The following is a 16,965-nucleotide window of genomic DNA, read 5'->3' as shown; positions in this document are numbered from 1 at the left end:
AGAGTTCAGGCCCCACGACCGGACCCAAAAACAAAACAAAAAAAAAACAAAACAGTAATTATCTTGGTCTGTACTTCCCTAGTAACAGGTTACAGTCATATGCCTCAGTGCTCAGTCCTCAAAGGTTTTTATAAAATAATTGAAACTGAACCGTTTACAAGCTTATATGCTGAACATGACCATCTGAACATGATTGCTTGGAGGTAGTACAAGCTGACTGGTACTTGAGCAAGCCAAGTTCACAGAAGAGAGGAATCCAGACAAGACCATGTGGAGGCAAGAGCCAGGAAAATCCGACTTTATTTCTTAAATACTGTGAGGGGAAATGGTCCCCTGGTGAATAAGGGCCATTGAGCAAAGAGCTAGGGATCATCAGCAAAGGCCCGATGGGTATTAGGGAAGCGCTGGGGGGTGTAGTTGGGGTCTTCCTGCAGTCGTTTTTGTATATCAGACCGGAGCTAGAAAAAGAGAATAAGCAGGTTGAAGGTCTAGCCAAACCCCATAATCCCAGCAAGCACACAAAACCATCCCTCAGGAACTAATACTTCCCCCACCAGCCATACCGTCAACAGCCCAAAATAGCACCAACTGAGCCTTCCCAGATGCCATAAGGGAAAAGTGTTCTCTGAAAGGATGCAGAGAAAAGGGACCCTGGCCCAACCCCTCCCACTAGACCATCCCTATTCTGCTAAAAGGTGGGGGGCACCTGCTGCCTGTAGCTCTCCTGAACCTCTGGTGCCTCCAGGTCCCGGCTCAGGCTCTCAGGGCTCGTCAGGGGCCTAGCTCCGGCTGCCTTAGCTGCCCGGCTCACAGCCTCTGAGAGAAGCAGCTGGGGGCCCTCACCCTGCATCGTCTGGGGGATAGGGGATTGGGAGGGAAAAGAGGATCGATGTCAGATCCAGTGCCACCACCCAGTTCATCCTCTCCATGAGTCAACCGCTGAGTGTCTACACTAATGGAGATAAGGGAAACAGCCCACACATGGGTTTTCACTTTTTGGCAATGCTAGGGTTTGAACTTGGGGTCTTGTGCTTGCTGATCAGACCCTCTACTACTCAAACCACACCCTTGGCCCTTTTTGCTTTAGTTATTTTTGAATAGGTTTTTTTTCACTCTTTGCCCAGGCCAGCCTGGACAACAATCCTATTTACACTTTCAGTATATCTAGGATGACAAGTGTACACCATCATCCACAACTCTTACTGGTTGAGATGGGGACACTCAAACCTCTTGCCTATGAGGGTCTTAAATCATAATCCTCCCCATTGCCACCTCCCACATGTGACTTTGACAGCAAAAATGTCTTCCTGTCTCACAAAACCCAGAGATGTTTGGATATGCTGAATCTGAAGCAAGAGGACATGGATCACTCATACAGGATATGGAGCTAATTTATCCATAGGAAGAAGCCTACCATGAAAGGAAATAGGCTTAAGTCACTTAGGGGATAAGGCATCTAAGGGACTGACTGCTAGCAATATCTGGACAAAGTTCTGTGTGGTTAGGCACCAACTACAAGCCCCAAAAGGTTTCCTCATTAAATGAAAAGAGTGAACTAGAAAGTGCTCCTTCCACTCTAGTTTGATTCTAAGCGTAACAAGGGAACTAGAAAGGGCTTCTCAAGGAAGTGAGAAACCAACCTTGCGTCTCTTGGCAGGCATACCGCTGAGGTAGGCGTCACTCAGGGGTGGCTGGGGTTTCACCTTCCGCTGACTCTGAATGTCCTGCTGGATAATAGGGACCCATTCCTGTTAAGGAAAAGACCAGAAAGTAATTCCCACAACTTACAGCTGCCTCAACCCAATGGTTCATCTTATGCCACTTACTGGTGGGACTGCAGCTGCCCAAGGTTCTGTCTCAGTTGAAGCCCCATCTTGTTCATCGCGGGAGCCACCCTCAGGAGCAGGGGGTGGGCCTCGGGACATGGCCTCTTCTGCTGTTGTTCCAGGGGCTGGGGAAGCATTCTCCCGCTGGGAGTCAGATGGCAGGAAGATCCAGACTTCAGAATTCTTAGCCTCCAGCCCTTCTTCCCCCAGCCCTCCAAATTCCATATCCGGTCCCTCAACCTCTTCCTGGTACCTGAGGTTCAGGGGAAGTTCTTTCTGCTCCCTGAACTTCCATTGGCTCCTCCGAAAGTGGCTGTGAGAATGGATCAGAAAAAGAGAACAAAACAAAGCCCACTCAGATCTCTGTCCAAGGTCTCTCAAGTCTCCTGACCCCAGAGCTCACCAGGTCTCTTACCTGAGGTGGGTCACCAATCCTGCGAACATATCTGAGAATAGCATCAGGGCCCACAGGCATGTGCTCCAAGACTACCTGCAGTCTCAGTCCCATCATAGTGGTCAGCCAGCTCACCAAAGACGGATTCACGCCACGAGACATACGACGCTAAGGGTCAGGAAGGAGATGTGAAACACACAACCTCAACCACCTTCCACAATTGATCAGATCCAGGGTAATGGGTGGCAGTTGGGAGAAGAAAACTGGAAACTGTGTAGGACACAGAAGGAAAGGATAGGGACCTAGAGTTGAGTGGTGCTTACAATTCGGCCATTAATGACAGCAGCAAGCTCCATCTGCTGTCCCCCCAAGCAGTGCAGGTTCAGGGCCAAGCATTCAAACAGACCCTGGTTACACAACTCCAACAACCGGGCTCCAAATCCATTGTCTGTAATCCAGATATAAGAAGGGAACATTGATGCCTTGCATACCAACATATCCCCACTCACCCTGGCCTGGTCAGCCCCTGACCTGTGCAATGTAGCACATGAGCAGCAATGCTATTAAATTGCTCCTGGAGAAATTCTAGATTTGTCCGGATGATGTCCACACCTGGCTGAACCTGCACCAAAGACTGAAAGATAAAGCATACAGTAAGAACTGGGCACTGGTGGCTCATGTCTATAATCCTAGCTACTCAGAAGGCTGAGATCTGAGGATTGTGGTTCAAAGCCAGCCTGGGCAGAAAAGTCTGTGGGACTCTTACCTCCACTAAACTTCCAACAAAGCCAGAAGTGGAGCTAAGGCAGCTCAGGGACAGTGCCCAGGACTGGCACAAAGGGGCGGGGGGGGGGGGGGGGGGGGGAGGCAGCAGGGCACTGGTTTCTCACAACCTGAATTCCTAGCTGAGATCTGAGGATCATGGTTTAAAGCCAGCCCAGGCAAGAAAGCCCCATCAGACTTTTTTTTGTGGGGCCTGAACTCTGGGCCTGGGTGCTGTCCTTCAGCATTTCAGCTCAAGGCTAGCGCTCTACCACTTGAGCCACAAGCACTACTTCCGGCTTTTTGTTTATGTGGTGCTGAGGAATCGAAGCCAGGGCTCACGCATGCAAGGCAAGCACTCTACCACTAAGCCACATTCCCAGCCCCACCCCTCCCTTTATTTTTTTTTTGTGGTCCCAGATGGGGCTTGAACTCAGGGCCTAAGTGCTGTCCCTGAGCCATTTTTACTCAAGGTTAGCCATCTCCCACTTTGAGCCAGAGTGCCACTTCCAGTTTTCTGGTGGTTAACTGGAGATAAGAGTCCCAAAGACTTTCCTGCCCGAGCTGGCTTTAAACTGAGATCCACAGATCTCAGCCTCCTGAGTAGCTAGGATTATAGGTGTGAGCTACCATTGCCCGGCTTCCATAAGACTCTAATCTCTGGGCTGAGAATGTGGCTTTAGTGGTAGAGTGCTTTCCTAGCATGCATAAGGCCCTGGCTTTGATTCCTCAGCACCACATAAACAAAAAGCCAGAAGTAGTGCTGTGACTCAAGTAGTAAAGTGTCATCCTTGAGCAAAAGAAGCTAAGGGACGGTGCCTAGGCCCTGAGTTCAAGCCCCAGGACTGGCCAAAAAAAAAAAAAAGACTCATCTCCAATTAACCACTAAAAGGTCAGAACTGGAGGTATAGGTATGTCAAGTGGTAGAACTCTAGCCTTGAGAGGAAAAAGTCTAAAAGGCAGGGACAAGTACTAATATGTGTGCACATGTGTACGTACACACACACACACACACACACACACACACACACACACACACACACACACACACACACACACACACACACACACACACACACACACACACACACACACACACACACACGGAAGTGGAAGAGGAGGCAGCAGAGAACATTAACTTCTCTACCCAAACCCAGGACAGGAGAAGAATAGAGAAAGCTTACTCACAAAACTCTCCCGCACATATTCTTCCAGCCCGGTGATCAGTGTGTGGGTTGCCATCTATGGAGGAACATCACAGTTTAGGCTTAGGCCTCTGTTCTCAAGAGACTCCCCCACCGCCTCCCCACTAACAAGTCCAGGGCTGAGTTGGTACAGCTGTAGCTTTAGCTGACAGAAAAGTAGAATTGGGAATAAGGAACAAAAGGTGTGGAGGGTAAGAGCTCTTGGGATCCCAGGCTTCATTTACCCGAATGTTACTAGGTGTGGGCTCCTGGCCACCTAGGTAGTGCTGGTGGAAGAAGGATCGCAATTGGGGCTGGAGCCGCTGTAGTGGCTGGAAATGCCCATGGAGAAGCATCACCACATCCACCATGGAGAAATTCTGGCACAGAAGAGAGAGCAAGGCCCCAAAGAATCCTGCAGACAGGGGCAGAAATTGGTCTTTACCAGCTAGTTGCTCACCGGCCACCAGCCCATCAGCCTCATTCCATGTTGCTAATAAAGAAAGGCTACCTAGGGGTAACACTGTTCAAAAAGAAATGTGTTTATGTAACTGTAACCCTTGTATTTCACCTTTACAAACAGAAAGAAAAAAAGAGAGACAGAGAGAAAGAAAGAGAGAGAGAGAGAGGGAGGGAGGGAGAGATAAGAAGAGAGAAAAAAAAGAAGGGAGGGAGGAAGGAAGGAAGGAAGGGAAGAAGGAAGGAGGGATGGAGAGAGAAGCTATCTATATTCCCTAGCTGCCCCTTCCTGGAGAAGACAAAACACCCAATTTTTGCTTACCGAGGGCACCATCAGCCCCTGGCTCAAAGATGTTGCTGGATCCACTGAGGCGCTGGATGAAGGCAGCAATACTTTCACTGCTGCCAGCCCGAGCCCCCAAGGAGCCCAGAAGGGAACTCAGCACACCTTGCACCACCGAGGTGAAAAACTCTGGTGGCAGGCTCTCGGGGCCTAGACTTCCAGGACTCCCTGTACCACCAGAAGGGGACCCTGGTGGGGGTGTGGTCTGCTGCTCTGGGGCTGGGGGTGGGGGTGGAGGAGGAGGAGGAGGGGGCGGAGGGGCAGTCTGTGTTGCCTGGCAAACAGAGAAAGAATAAAGAAAACAAGGTGAGAATCAGGACAAAGACATAAAATGGCATCAAGAGGGGACAAACAACAAGGGCCCAAGAAAAGGGCCACAGAGTTATATTTTGGTTTTTATAAAAACAAGACTCTTATTATCCATTAGTAATGGCATACGGCTGTAATCCCATTACTTGTCAAACTGAGGCAGGATTTTGAGTTTGAGGCCATCCAAAGCTATACAGTAAAATCCTGTCAAAAAAAAAAAAAAAAAGCCACAAAACTGAAACACTTGGGGCTGGGAAGGTGGTTCAGTGGTAGAGCGCTTGCCTTGCATGCATGAGGCCCTGGGTTTGATTCCTCAGCACCACATAAACAGAAAAAGCCGGAAGTGGCTCTGTGGCTCAAGTGGTAGAGCGCTAGCCTTGAGCTAAAGAGCTGAGGGACGGTGCCCAGGCCAAGGGTTCAGGTCCACAACCGACAAAAAAAAAAAAACCAAAACCTGAAACACTTGTGGATAGCTATTAAACAAGAGTGATTCTCTAAATGGGTTAGATCAGAAAGCTACTAGCTACTAAACTTCTTCATATCCCAGAGGATTCAGAATCACTGAACTACTACGTCCCTTGCCTTGGTATTTCATTAGGAGCTGTAATCCAGTGGTTAGAGAATGCCAATACAGTACCAGTCTAGGCTGGATGAAGAAACAAAGGTGAAGTAAAGGGTAAGCCAGCCACTCACCTGCAAGAAATCGGTCATGCCCTGGAGAAAGGCAGGGACTCCAGGCATTGCCACAGTGATGGTGGGAGAAGCCACGCCAGGCCCACCAGCCCCAGGCCCTGTAGGCCCCAGCAGGTTCCCCAAGAGCTGAGAGAACTGAAGATCAGCCGTGGAGGGCTGAGGTGGTGGAGGCTGAGCAGGCCCCCCAGGAGCAGGGCCAGCTGTGGTAGCTGTGTTGGTGGTACCAGCACTAGCTGAAGCTGTGGCAGGGGCAGGAGATGGAGCCATTCCTGGAGTCCCCTGAGCTGTCAAGAATCAAAAGAAAGGTCAAACCTGAAGAAAACCCAGACACTGTAGTAGCCTCATGCTGGTATTTCTAGCAGAAGAGCAAAAATGAAGAAATTATGAAAGGAATGGAGAAGTACCAGTGAACAGGCTAGGAAGGAACCTTCAGACTTGAGATGGGGAAAGATGACAACTCACCCACAAGGACAGGCTGCATAAGAAGCTGCCCCACAAGGCCGCTCACCATCTGGGCCAAGGAAGTATTCGTACCAACCCCAGAGCCCTGCTAGGGGAGACAGAGGATTTCAGTCCTGCTCTTTTCCATGACCTATCCAGAACTGCTCCTCACTGAACTCCCCGACATTCTTGCTCACCATAGCTCCAGAGCCTGGGGGCCCTCCGGGATGGGAAGGTCGAGCCTGTGGAGGGGTGGGCCGGGCAATCACTACCCGGGTGGGAGCCGTTGGGAAGCCTGGGACCTGCTGGCCTGTGAATGGTAGAAGATGAGAGAGCCCAAAAGGGCTGAGGAATAGGCCCTTACTTGCTAGTCAACAATACCCACCACCATGGACTATGTCCCACCCCCAGGTCTCCCCTCCTTTCAGGTCATTACCTGTGGCAGCGGAGGCAACAGCTGCCACCATGGCCTGGTGAGTGATCTGGTGGGCGACGGCGTGCATGAACTCAGGGGACAGGGAGGGCAGCTGGATGAGGGTGGAGCCTGGGGGGCGGGTCTGATGTAACCTTGAACCTGGACCCCTTCAATCCACCCACTCAGCCCTACCCCTTTCTCTAACCCGGAGCTTGACCTGCTTTAGTGCCCTCATTCTTACCAAGGGTTTGGCCATGACCGGAGGGTCCTAGAGGGCCAGTGGGAGCACTCGGGACACCACCAGGCTGTGTGCCAGCATCTGGGCAGGAAGACAGAGAGAACAGCCCTGAGACCATATCCTCCTGAGATCAGCCATCCTTCAAGCTCTCTCTCACTCCCTTGATCAGAAAGCCTGCCTTTCCCTCCATCTACAAGGTGTTTGCTTCATGAAAACAAAACTCCAGGGTTTAGCCAGGCGCCGGTGGCTCACACCTATAATCCTAGCTGCTCAGGAGGCTCAGATCTGAGGATCTCCGCTCAAAGTCAGCCTGCAAGAAACTCCGTGAGACTCTCTTATCTCCAATAAACCACTAGAAAACCGGAATTGTGGCTGTGGCTCAAGCGGTAGAGAGCTTGTCATGAGCTGAAGAGCGCAGGGATAGCGCCCAAGCCCAGAGTTGAAGCCCCACAACCAATCAAAACAACAACAACAACAACAAAACACACACACACACACACACAAAACTCCAAGGCTGGAAAGGTGGCTCAGTGGCCTCAGGTGCATGAGGCCCTGGGTTCAATTCCTCAGCACCACATAAACAGAAAAGGGCAGTGGCACTGTGGCTCACATGGTAGACCACTAGCCTTGAGCTAAAGATCTGAGGGACAACACCCAAGCCCAGAGTTCAAGCCCCATGACCAACAAAAAAAAAAAAAAAAAAGAAAAGAAAGAAAACAAAACTAAGAGCAAAGTAATCCCCTTTTGCTCCTCTCCTCTCTCCTCCCTCAGGCCAACCACTAGCACTGGCCTTCTCTTTGCCCCTCCCTTACTCCTTCATATCTCAGCATCAACTCCAGCCCCAACTCCAACACTAGTATGATGCTCTTTTCTTCCAGTCACTGACCAAACTCACCTTGAATATTCATATGCATCATGACCACAGGTTCCACGCTCTGGTGGGAAATCCGGATGACCCTGGGGTGGCTGGTGGCTGGTGGAGGAGCTGGCCCTGGGGGGGATGCCCCCTCAGTGGAGGACTCAACAGTGGTAGAAGACGGAGCCAGAGATGATGCCTGGCCAGAACCAGGGGTAGGCACCTCCACACTGGGAGCTGGAGGGGGTCGAGTTCCATTCCCTGTCATGGTCACAGTGGTCCCCACATTGATCTGGAAAAAGGCAGGCAGGTAGAAATGAGAAAAACAAAATGTCCTAATTCAGAGTACCCTACATCCTTATCGCCATGTTTCAAAAGTCTTCTCCGGGCTGGGAAGTTGGCTCAGTGGTAGAGCGCTTGCCTTGCATGCCTGAGGCCCTGGGTTCGATTCCTCAGCACCACATAAGCAAAAAAAAAGCCGGAAGTGGCGCTGTGGCTCAAGTGGTAGGGAAGTAGCCTTGAGCTGAAGAGCTGAGGAACAGTGCTCAGGCCCAGAGTTCAGGCCCCACAACCGGACCAAAAAAAAAAGTCTTCCTCTTTGATCTTTTCCAAGTCCAGCAGCCACTCTGATCAATCCACCATACCCCACTCCATTCTCCCCTGGCTCAGCTTCCCCCAGCCCACCTGAATGGGAATGGCTGCCTGCTGGAGCACCATTGGGGTGGTGTAGTGAGACATGGGCCGAACCACATGCAGGTGCCGTGGGGGTGCACAGGCCAAATTGCAGCGCAGGTCAGACAGTGCCACAAATGTGTTCCCCAGCAGCCGCAGACTCTCCCCAACCAGGTTGATCAACCTCTGGTCTTCTTCACGGCCTTCATGCTGTGTCCCAGATCAAACACAGAAAAGCAGGAAATATTAAGCTGGAATTCACCTTACTGAAAATGTTAAACTGAATTCTACCTCACTAACAGCAGTAATAATGCCATGTTCTATAAGGTTTCAACATATCCTTGGAATTTCTGCACAAACCAAAGCTTAGCAGGTAAATTCTACTTAATACACATAAAGAATTTTGTACTAAAATGAACTGAACAAGGGATAGTTGAGTCATCATCTACGAATCTTCTTTATGTTTCAAATTTCCTACACAATTCAAGGACGAAGACACTGGGTATGGCCAAGACTTATCATCTGCTCTGTATGGGAGGAAAGATCACATGCCTATCTAGAGGGATTTTGTTGTGACACTAAGGGAGTAAATGATTATCTGCATCTCACCCTGTTCTGAGTAGTGGAGGGAAGGGGATATAAAGGAAAGAAAGGAGAAGTGATGAGAGTCTTGAGAGGCTCACATTGTTGTTGTAATCTGTGGTGGCAGCAGCACCCAGAACCTCATAGTAGCGCTGCAGGAAGGGCTGAAGGCGGCTCTCCAGTCGCTGCAGCTCCTGGAGCACCTCAACATATTCCGCAGGCGAAGGATGACTGTGGACAACCCCAAGGGCAATGAGCCAAGGCTGCCCTCAGAGCGCCCACCTCATAGTCCACAGGTGCCCTATCTACCCTCCTGGATTATAACTCAACCTTTTGGATTAGTAGAGCTTATTTTTTCCTCTCACACATGGGAAAATAAAAAACTGCTCCCATCTTCCCCCTACAATCCCATGCTGACAACACAAAGAAATGGGAAAGAGGGTTGGGAAGGTGGCTCAGTGGTAGAGCGCTTGCCTTGCATGCCTGAGGCCCTGGGTTCGATTCCTCAGCACCACATAAGCAAAAAGAAAAAAGCCGGAAGTGGCGCTGTGGCTCAAGTGATAGAGCACTAGCCTTGAGCTGAAGAGCTGAGGGACAGCGCCCAGGCCCAGAGTTCAGGCCCCACAACTGGACCCAAAAAAAAAAAAAAAAAAAGAAATGGGAAAAAATTTTGATCAGGCTCAGGAGACACAATTTGGATTTCTTTGTCCTAGAAAGAGCAATGCTCTGTTCAGCTGCCAGTCCTAACTTCATTTACCTACACCAACAGGCCCACCTGGCCTCATAGTACTAACTCTACAATGAACCCTGAGCAATGCTTCCCCTCCTCCCACAATCCCTCCCCTGGTCTTCATGTTGCACTCAGGAACCCCCAAATCCCCAAAGATTCCCTTTTTATCTTACTTGGGTGCATTAGTCTCTGGGGCAGGTGTTGGGCCCACTGGGGCAGGGCCAGAAGGGGTGAGTTCCGGGCTCTGGGCTGGGGCACGCTCCTCTGTTTCTTCTGCCTCCATGGGCTCCCGTGGAGGTGCTTCACTTTCAACTGATTCTGATGTCTGCGAGCTCAGGGATACTAGCTCTGGGGCCATGGTTGGCGTCTGAGGAGGTAGCTGACTGGGTTGTGCTTGGGATCCCCCTCGACACTAAATGTGAAAAGAGTCAGGAGAACAAAGACAGAATAAGATTGCTGCCATGAATTACTCAGACTACAGGAGTCAAGAGTGAAGATGGTACTCTAACTGGATTCCTCAAAGGCAGGACTCAATATTCGTGTATTTGATTCCCCAGCAACAATATTATGACTGTCAATATTAGATACACAATAAATGTCTGTAATATCTGTAAATGAATCAGTAACGAGTAAGGACTGTGTATTCCTAACCTCAACCACAAGGAAAGGCCATACGTTGCAGCCCCAACACAAACCAGTAAAATGAGGACACACTGATACTGAGCATGACAGTAAAGAAATAAAAATTTGTTGAATGTGCTTAACATGATGGTACACATCTGTAATCTCTACACTCAGGAGGCTGACACAGGAAGATTGTAAGTTTAAGGCGAACCTGAGCTACATAGTGAGACTCTGTCTCAAAAGAAACAAAAAATTGTGAGTGCTTCTTTCATTGAAGAGATTCTATGAAGTTATCTGACAAGTTTGAAACAAAATCCCAGATACCAGGCATCACAAGTGCTGGCAAGGACAAGATAGCCTCACAAAGAAACATTTTCTGCTTAAGAGAACTGTAAAACAGAGACCAGATTAGAAAAACAAAAATGTGCCCCCAAAACCCAGGCCATGAGTAAAGAGGAGCAAAGGAAAAATCCCATCTAGATTTGCTCACTTACCTCCATCCGGGATAGTAAGGTCTGTATATCCCTTATCATGTGTTGAGCCATCACCAGCCGAACCCGGGGCTCACTCTACAATATGAGATGGATGATCAGCGTGGGTTTGAGATAAAAGCCATGAGTTTTACCACCTACTAAACCAGATCCCAGGCATCTCCTCAGCCAGGTCCTCCCCCATCTGATGGCCTCCTTCTCCCAGATCCCCTTCCCTGACCCTCCCAGGCCCCTCGATACCTGAATCGGGGCCTGTTCCATGTTGATGTGAACATCCACAGCAGAGCCGTCACTCTGGGGAAAGGGTAAGGGAAGTTGTTCTGGGAGAAGCCAGATACTAAGGCCTCCATAATTCCAACTCAGTCTCTGAAATCCCAACTCTTTTTCTTAAAAGGTAGGCCAATATCAGACTAAAGAACTCTGCAAATCCAGTCTAAATACAGATATCTATCTTACGAGCCCCCTAATGCTACCACAAGCAAACCTATCCTGCCCTTTCCCACAAATTTCACACATATGGGACCCAGGCTTACAGGAAGATTGAAGGTTCCAACCATGACATAGCTGTTGGCATTCCGGTCATGAACAGAGGCCCCAGGGCCCCGAGTACCAGGCAGGGGTCCACCACCATGGGTGGCTGAAGTAGATCCTGTTCCAGAAGATGCTCCAGAAGGGAGCTGAGTCTGAGGAGGAGCTCGTTCCACCAGGTGAATAACCTTTCCCCCAACATCTGCAGGGAAAAAAAAAAAAGGTAATACACCAAAATAGGTAAACTCAGAGCCTTCACTCATGTCTCTGGGACAATAGCCTCAGCCTCTGAACTGCCTCCCCACCCTCTTACTGTATTCCTGGAGCTTCTTATCATCTTGCAAAACTCGTCCCTGGTAGATGAGACGTTGTTTCTCAGATGGGATGCTGACAGAGGCAGCAATATGCTCCTTAAACTCTTTTACATTCATCTACAAGAAGGACAAGTGACACATAGTAATCAGAGAATGGAGGAAAAAGGGACACCTGTCTTGTGGAAACTGGGGTAAAAACCATTACAGAATCACTATCCAACTATTTACTAGGGGATTTAATTACTGTAAAAAGCCATTAACTGTGACAGTCCTGTCTGAATTCAAACAACAAACTTAATGAAACCAGCCAAATGCTGGTAGCTCACACTTGTAATCCTACCTACTCAGGAGGCTGAGATCTGAGGATTGTGGTTTGAAACCAACTCAAGCAGTAAAGTCCATGAGACTCTTTATTTCCAATTAACCAACCAAAAAAAGGGTGGGGGGAGCCAACTAACATTCCTTCTCTCTTCTGGTCTCCCAAGGACTATGTCTAGAGATACCAATAACGCCTTCCTAAACACAAAATAATATCAGGTCATTCCCTCTAATCTCAAAAATTAAAGTAATAGCAAAGAAAAGATGGAATGGGAATTTGTTTTTTTTTTGGGTCCAGTCGTGGGGCCTGAACTCTGGGTCTGGACGCTGTCCCTCAGCTCTTCAGCTCAAGGCTAGCGCTCTACCACTTGAGCCACAGCACCACTTCCGGCTTTTTTCTTTTTGCTTATGTGGTGCTGAGGAATCGAACCCAGGGCCTCAGGCATGCAAGGCAAGCGCTCTACCACTGAGCCATCTTCCCAGCCCCTGGAATGGGAATTTAAGCTAAGGAAAACAAATGAAAAAGGAAAAAAGAGAATAAAGTGCTGGGGGGAGGGGAAGAATATAACTTAGAACTAGAGAAAGAGAAGGGGATACTTTCTTACTAAACAAATGACTTGAGACATACCAGAATATTTACATGAATCTAATCACAAGAGCCTGTATGATCTTGCATATTTTAGAACACTACAAACTATTCAAAATTTGTCTACAAAAAATATAGGTATAAAGCCATAAATAACTATGTCCATGCTGCACTAAGTTCAAGAGATTCAAATTATTCCAGACATTATTCACTCTATTCAACAGTCTGTTAGGCTTCTACTTACATTATGATTTCTTGTCCCTTATAAACACATCATATACCTGTGATCAATTGGCTTATAAGAAATGATTCTTTGAGGTATTTATGCGATATTTCCTCTCCTTCAAAAGGCTGGAGCTGTGCCTTTGCCTCTAGACTGGTCAACCCATAATAAGAGCATGGATTCTTCCTTTCTTTGTATTTCCCTCTACACTGAGCTTTAGCAAGGTAAAGGCAGAACAAAATCTGCCTCATTCAACATTAACCATACCTTTTCAATCAACACAAAGCATCAGATGATGTTCTATCTAGAATATGAACAAATGAATCAATAAAAAGAACATTTAGGGACAAGAAAACTAAGGTCTTCTCTAAGGAAGAAAAAGGAAGAGCTAATGGATGTCTCCCAAAAATGCTGGGGTCTCACCTGGGCCCCTACAATAAAGGTCCGGGTCTGAGAGTCCAAGGTCTTCACCAGCACCTCCAGGCTGTCAGGCTCCTCCATAGCGGTACTGGTACTATCACTGGGCTCCATGACCCACAGCTCTCTAAGGAAGACCGAAGGGAGTCAGATCCGCTGTCGCTCGTACATTTTTTATACCCGGAAGCCTCCCCAGCCTGAATCTCCGCCCCAATACCTAAAAAGTTCCTGCTGCAAAAGCAAACACACTCACACCCGCCCTCATCCCTCGTCTGATTCCGGGGCACCGGGAGAGAAACACAAAGGGCAGGAGACCGACGACATAGGGAGCTAAAGGACGGGAAATGGGAGGGGCTCCACAATGCCAATCACAACAAGGGAGGGCTAGCTGGGCCGGGAATCAGGAAAGGAAGCGAGAGGAGTGTCATCACCAGTTACGAGGGCAAGGGCCGGAGAGCTCTCCCCGGACAACGCGAGAGCGAGGGTCGCGCCAGAATTGGCGCAGAGAGAAGCTTCGCGCACGCGCGCCACGCCCATCGAACCCGCCTAAATCACTAGGGACCCAGGACCGCACTCACTGGGGGCCAGGAACCGCTAGTTGGCGGGCCCCACTTCCGCCTTCCGTAGATGTTCCAGCAGAACGGCTCACCTCACACGCGGCCCGCCAAACTCACACACACACACACAAACACACACACCGAACACCACCACCACCCTGCGGCTCCGCCCCCGACTTCCCCGCCGTACCGTCACTTCCGGTCTCCCCTAACTTGCCACCGAAGGCCACTTCCGTTTCCCCGTTAGTATTGGGGCTCTCAAGGCGGTACTTCCGGCTTCCCCAGGTCTTCTGTATTTACTTATGTGGGGCACGATGAGAAAGTCTGCGGCCCCAAATACGGAGTTCCTAGGGGCCAGACGGGCCGGGGTCGGCCTGGATGGGAGAGAGCCGAGCACCCCGAAGAGCCGTCACCGCCGCCGTCTCCCGGGGGACCGTTCTGCGCCTGCGTGAGTCTCACTACGCACGCGTAACATTAAGCACCTCCCTCCCCCCCCCCCCACTTTGTGTTTGTGCTTCCTTAGTACGCACGCGTATAAGGAAGCGACAGGAGGTTGAGGTGTCTATGTAAATGCCTGACAAAGAATTGGGACTGTTTTTGCCTCGGGAAAGACTACGAACAATTGTATTGGGCCCTAGAGTCTGGAAAATTATGATGTCCCTCAAGGTTAAACTTTTGGCAGGCGGTGAATTGAAGGCGGCACAGTCCTAGCCACCTAAAACTGGTCCTTACACTGCGCCCTAGAGTCTGAGCCTCCGGAAGTGGCCTTTTCCCGCGGGCAGTTGGGGGGTGGCTCGCGGGCTGCTGTATTGTGTGCGGTGGAGTCGTTGGACCCGAGCTCAGTTTGGCGGGGAAGGGCGTTTTGCAGGCGGTGGGCGTCATCTTGCTCTTTGGCGGAGCTCGGTCGAGGGCACACATCATGTTTTAGGAAAACTTAAGCATGCCACTGCCTTTCAGGACTTGGAAGTAAAAGGAGGAGCCGCCAAAAGTCTTCTGCAGATTGGGGAGCGCGGGGGTGGGGGGGGCGGGGGGGGATCGCGACTACCGACATTCTGCTCTTCTTCCCTATCTTAGTTTATATCCAGTATAAAGTTATTATTTACTGAACACATAGTGTGTGCCAATTAGCGTATTTTTTAAAGCCTTCACAATCTGAGATGCATTAACATCCCCTCTATAAGGTAAGTATAATTCGATGAACCTAAGAACTCAAGTCCTGACCTATCAGACTTAAGGTTTTAGGTCTCTAAGTTTTTGTTGCGTTTTAGGTTTTTTATTTGTTTTGCCGGTCCTGGGGCTTGGACTCAGGGCTTGTGCGCTGTCCTGACTCAGTCTGTGTTCAGGACTAGCGCTCTTGAGCCACAGCATCACTTTCGGCTTTTTCTTTTTTTTTTCCTTTGAGTCTGGTCGTGGGGCCTGAAATCTGGGCCTGGACGCTGTCCCTCAGCTCTTCAGCTCAAGGCTAGTGCTCTACCTCTTGAGACACAGCGCCGCTTCCTGCTTTTTTTTCTTTTTGCTTATGTGGTGCTGGGGAATCAAACCCAGGGCCTCATGCATGCAAGGCAATCACTCTTACCACTGAGCCACCTTCCCAGCCCCACTTTCGGCTTTTTCTGTGTAGGCTATTGGAGATAAGTCTCATGGACTTTACTGCGTGAGCTAGCTTCGAACTGCGATCCTCAGATCTTAGCCTCCTGAGTAGTTAGAACTACAGGCATGATAGGATTACTGGCATGAGCCACCAGCACCCCAGCCCCATAATGGTTGTAGCTCCGTGGCAGGGTACATGCTTAGGGTGCACAAGGCACTGGGTCCACACTCTACACCCCAAAAAAAAAAACAAAGATTACCCCCAAATAGTACAGAATAATCAACTCTTAAACCTATCATCTAGGGCTGGGAAAGTGGCTCAGTGATAGAGTGCTTGCCTTGCATGCATGAGGCCCTGGGTTCGATTTCTCAGCACCACATAAGCAAAAAGAAAAAAAGCCGGAAGTGGCGCTGTGGTTCAAGTGGTAGAGCACTAGCCTTGAGCTGCAGAGCTGAGAGACAGCGCCCAGGCCCAGAGTTCAGGCCCATGACTGGACCCCCCCCCAAAAAAAAAAAACCAACTATCATCTAGCCTTTTTTTTTTTGGTCAGTTGTGGGGCTTGAACTTGGCCTGGGCACTGTCACTCAGCTCTTCAGCTCAAGGTAAGCGCTCTACCACTTGAGCCACAGTGCCACTTCCAGTTTTCTGGTGGTTTACTGGAGATGAGAGTCTCACAGACTTTACTGCCTGGGCTGGATTTGAATCTCGATCCTCAGATCTCAGCTTCCTGAGTAGCTAGGATTACAGGTGTGAGCCACTGGCACCTGGCATGAGCAATGCTTTTATGGAAGAGTCCATAAGTTTAAGTCCCATCTTTCATTGCATTTATTGCTCCAGCCACTTGGCCCTATCCAGTGTCTGCCTCTTAGTGATTTGTGTATATGTGTGTGTGCCAGTACTGCAGCTTGAACTCAGGACCAGTGTTCCTTGAGCGTTTGTAGCTCTTCCACTTGAGCCACAGCTGTACTGCTTTCTGGTGTTAGTTAACTGGGGATAAGAGTCTCACCAACAAGCCAGGCGTCGGTGGCTCATGCCTATAATCCCAGCTGCTCAGGAGGCTGAGATCTGAGGATCACAGTTCAAAGCCAGCCCGGGCAGGAAAGTCCATGAGACTCTTATCTCCAATAAACCACTAGAAAACCAGAAGTGGCGCTGTGGCTCAAGCGGTAGAGCACTCACCTTGAGCTGGAGAGCGCAGGGACAGCGCCCAAGCCTAGAGTTCAAGCCCCATGACTGACCAAAAAAAAAAAAAAAGTCTCACCAACCTTCCTGCTAGACTGGCTTCAAACCACAATCCTCAAGCCTACCTTGAGCTGAAGAGTGCAGGGACAGCACCCAAGCCTAGAGTTCAAGCTCCTTGACCAAAAAAAAAGTCTCACCAACTTTCCTATCTAGATTGGCTTCATACCACA

General features: G+C 49.5%; 1 protein-coding gene across 19 annotated transcripts; it reads right to left on the bottom strand.

Moving 5' to 3' along the window:
* Nucleotides 1-282: 282 nt before the first annotated feature.
* On the bottom strand, nucleotides 283-14,416 carry Bag6 (BAG cochaperone 6). 19 transcript variants are annotated; one of them, XM_042683750.1, is made up of 26 exons: nucleotides 14,153-14,416; nucleotides 13,412-13,532; nucleotides 11,861-11,978; nucleotides 11,553-11,749; nucleotides 11,260-11,313; nucleotides 11,023-11,097; nucleotides 10,078-10,316; nucleotides 9,276-9,405; nucleotides 8,605-8,802; nucleotides 7,960-8,212; nucleotides 7,068-7,145; nucleotides 6,848-6,955; nucleotides 6,609-6,721; nucleotides 6,433-6,520; nucleotides 5,971-6,254; nucleotides 4,948-5,242; nucleotides 4,412-4,581; nucleotides 4,171-4,224; nucleotides 2,752-2,854; nucleotides 2,544-2,668; nucleotides 2,242-2,388; nucleotides 2,080-2,142; nucleotides 1,827-1,970; nucleotides 1,641-1,727; nucleotides 707-853; nucleotides 283-458 (listed from the first exon to the last, which is right to left on the bottom strand). In XM_042683750.1, the coding sequence occupies exons 2-26, from the start codon at nucleotides 13,517-13,519 to the stop codon at nucleotides 363-365; spliced, it is 3,474 nt and encodes a 1,157-aa protein (XP_042539684.1). In that variant the 5' UTR covers nucleotides 13,520-13,532; nucleotides 14,153-14,416; the 3' UTR covers nucleotides 283-362. The 19 variants fall into 19 exon arrangements, with proteins under 19 accessions (XP_042539684.1, XP_042539677.1, XP_042539680.1 ...); XM_042683743.1 differs by having other exon boundaries at nucleotides 1,641-1,748; nucleotides 14,153-14,414; XM_042683746.1 differs by having other exon boundaries at nucleotides 1,641-1,748; nucleotides 2,080-2,139; nucleotides 14,153-14,414.
* Nucleotides 14,417-16,965: the final 2,549 nt, after the last annotated feature.

Source organism: Dipodomys spectabilis, unplaced genomic scaffold (genome assembly GCF_019054845.1).
Source record: "Dipodomys spectabilis isolate Male_0828 unplaced genomic scaffold, ASM1905484v1 ptg000085l, whole genome shotgun sequence".
Classification (NCBI taxonomy): Eukaryota; Metazoa; Chordata; class Mammalia; order Rodentia; family Heteromyidae; genus Dipodomys; species Dipodomys spectabilis.
Note: the sequence above shows the minus strand (reverse complement) of the source record. Positions and strands in the feature narration are given on the sequence as shown.

What these genes read in the sequence shown, in the direction of transcription:
- Bag6 (XM_042683743.1), bottom strand. Translation starts at nt 13,519, where the DNA reads ATGGAGCCCAGTGATAGTACCAGTACCGCTATGGAGGAGCCTGACAGC. An exon ending in CCCCAGGCTCTGGAGCTATG is followed by an intron (nt 6,521 to 6,608) that starts GTGAGCAAGAAT and finishes TGTCTCCCCTAG; the next exon opens with CAGGGCTCTGGGGTTGGTAC. An exon ending in TATGCAGCCTGTCCTTGTGG is followed by an intron (nt 6,255 to 6,432) that starts GTGAGTTGTCAT and finishes GATTCTTGACAG; the next exon opens with CTCAGGGGACTCCAGGAATG.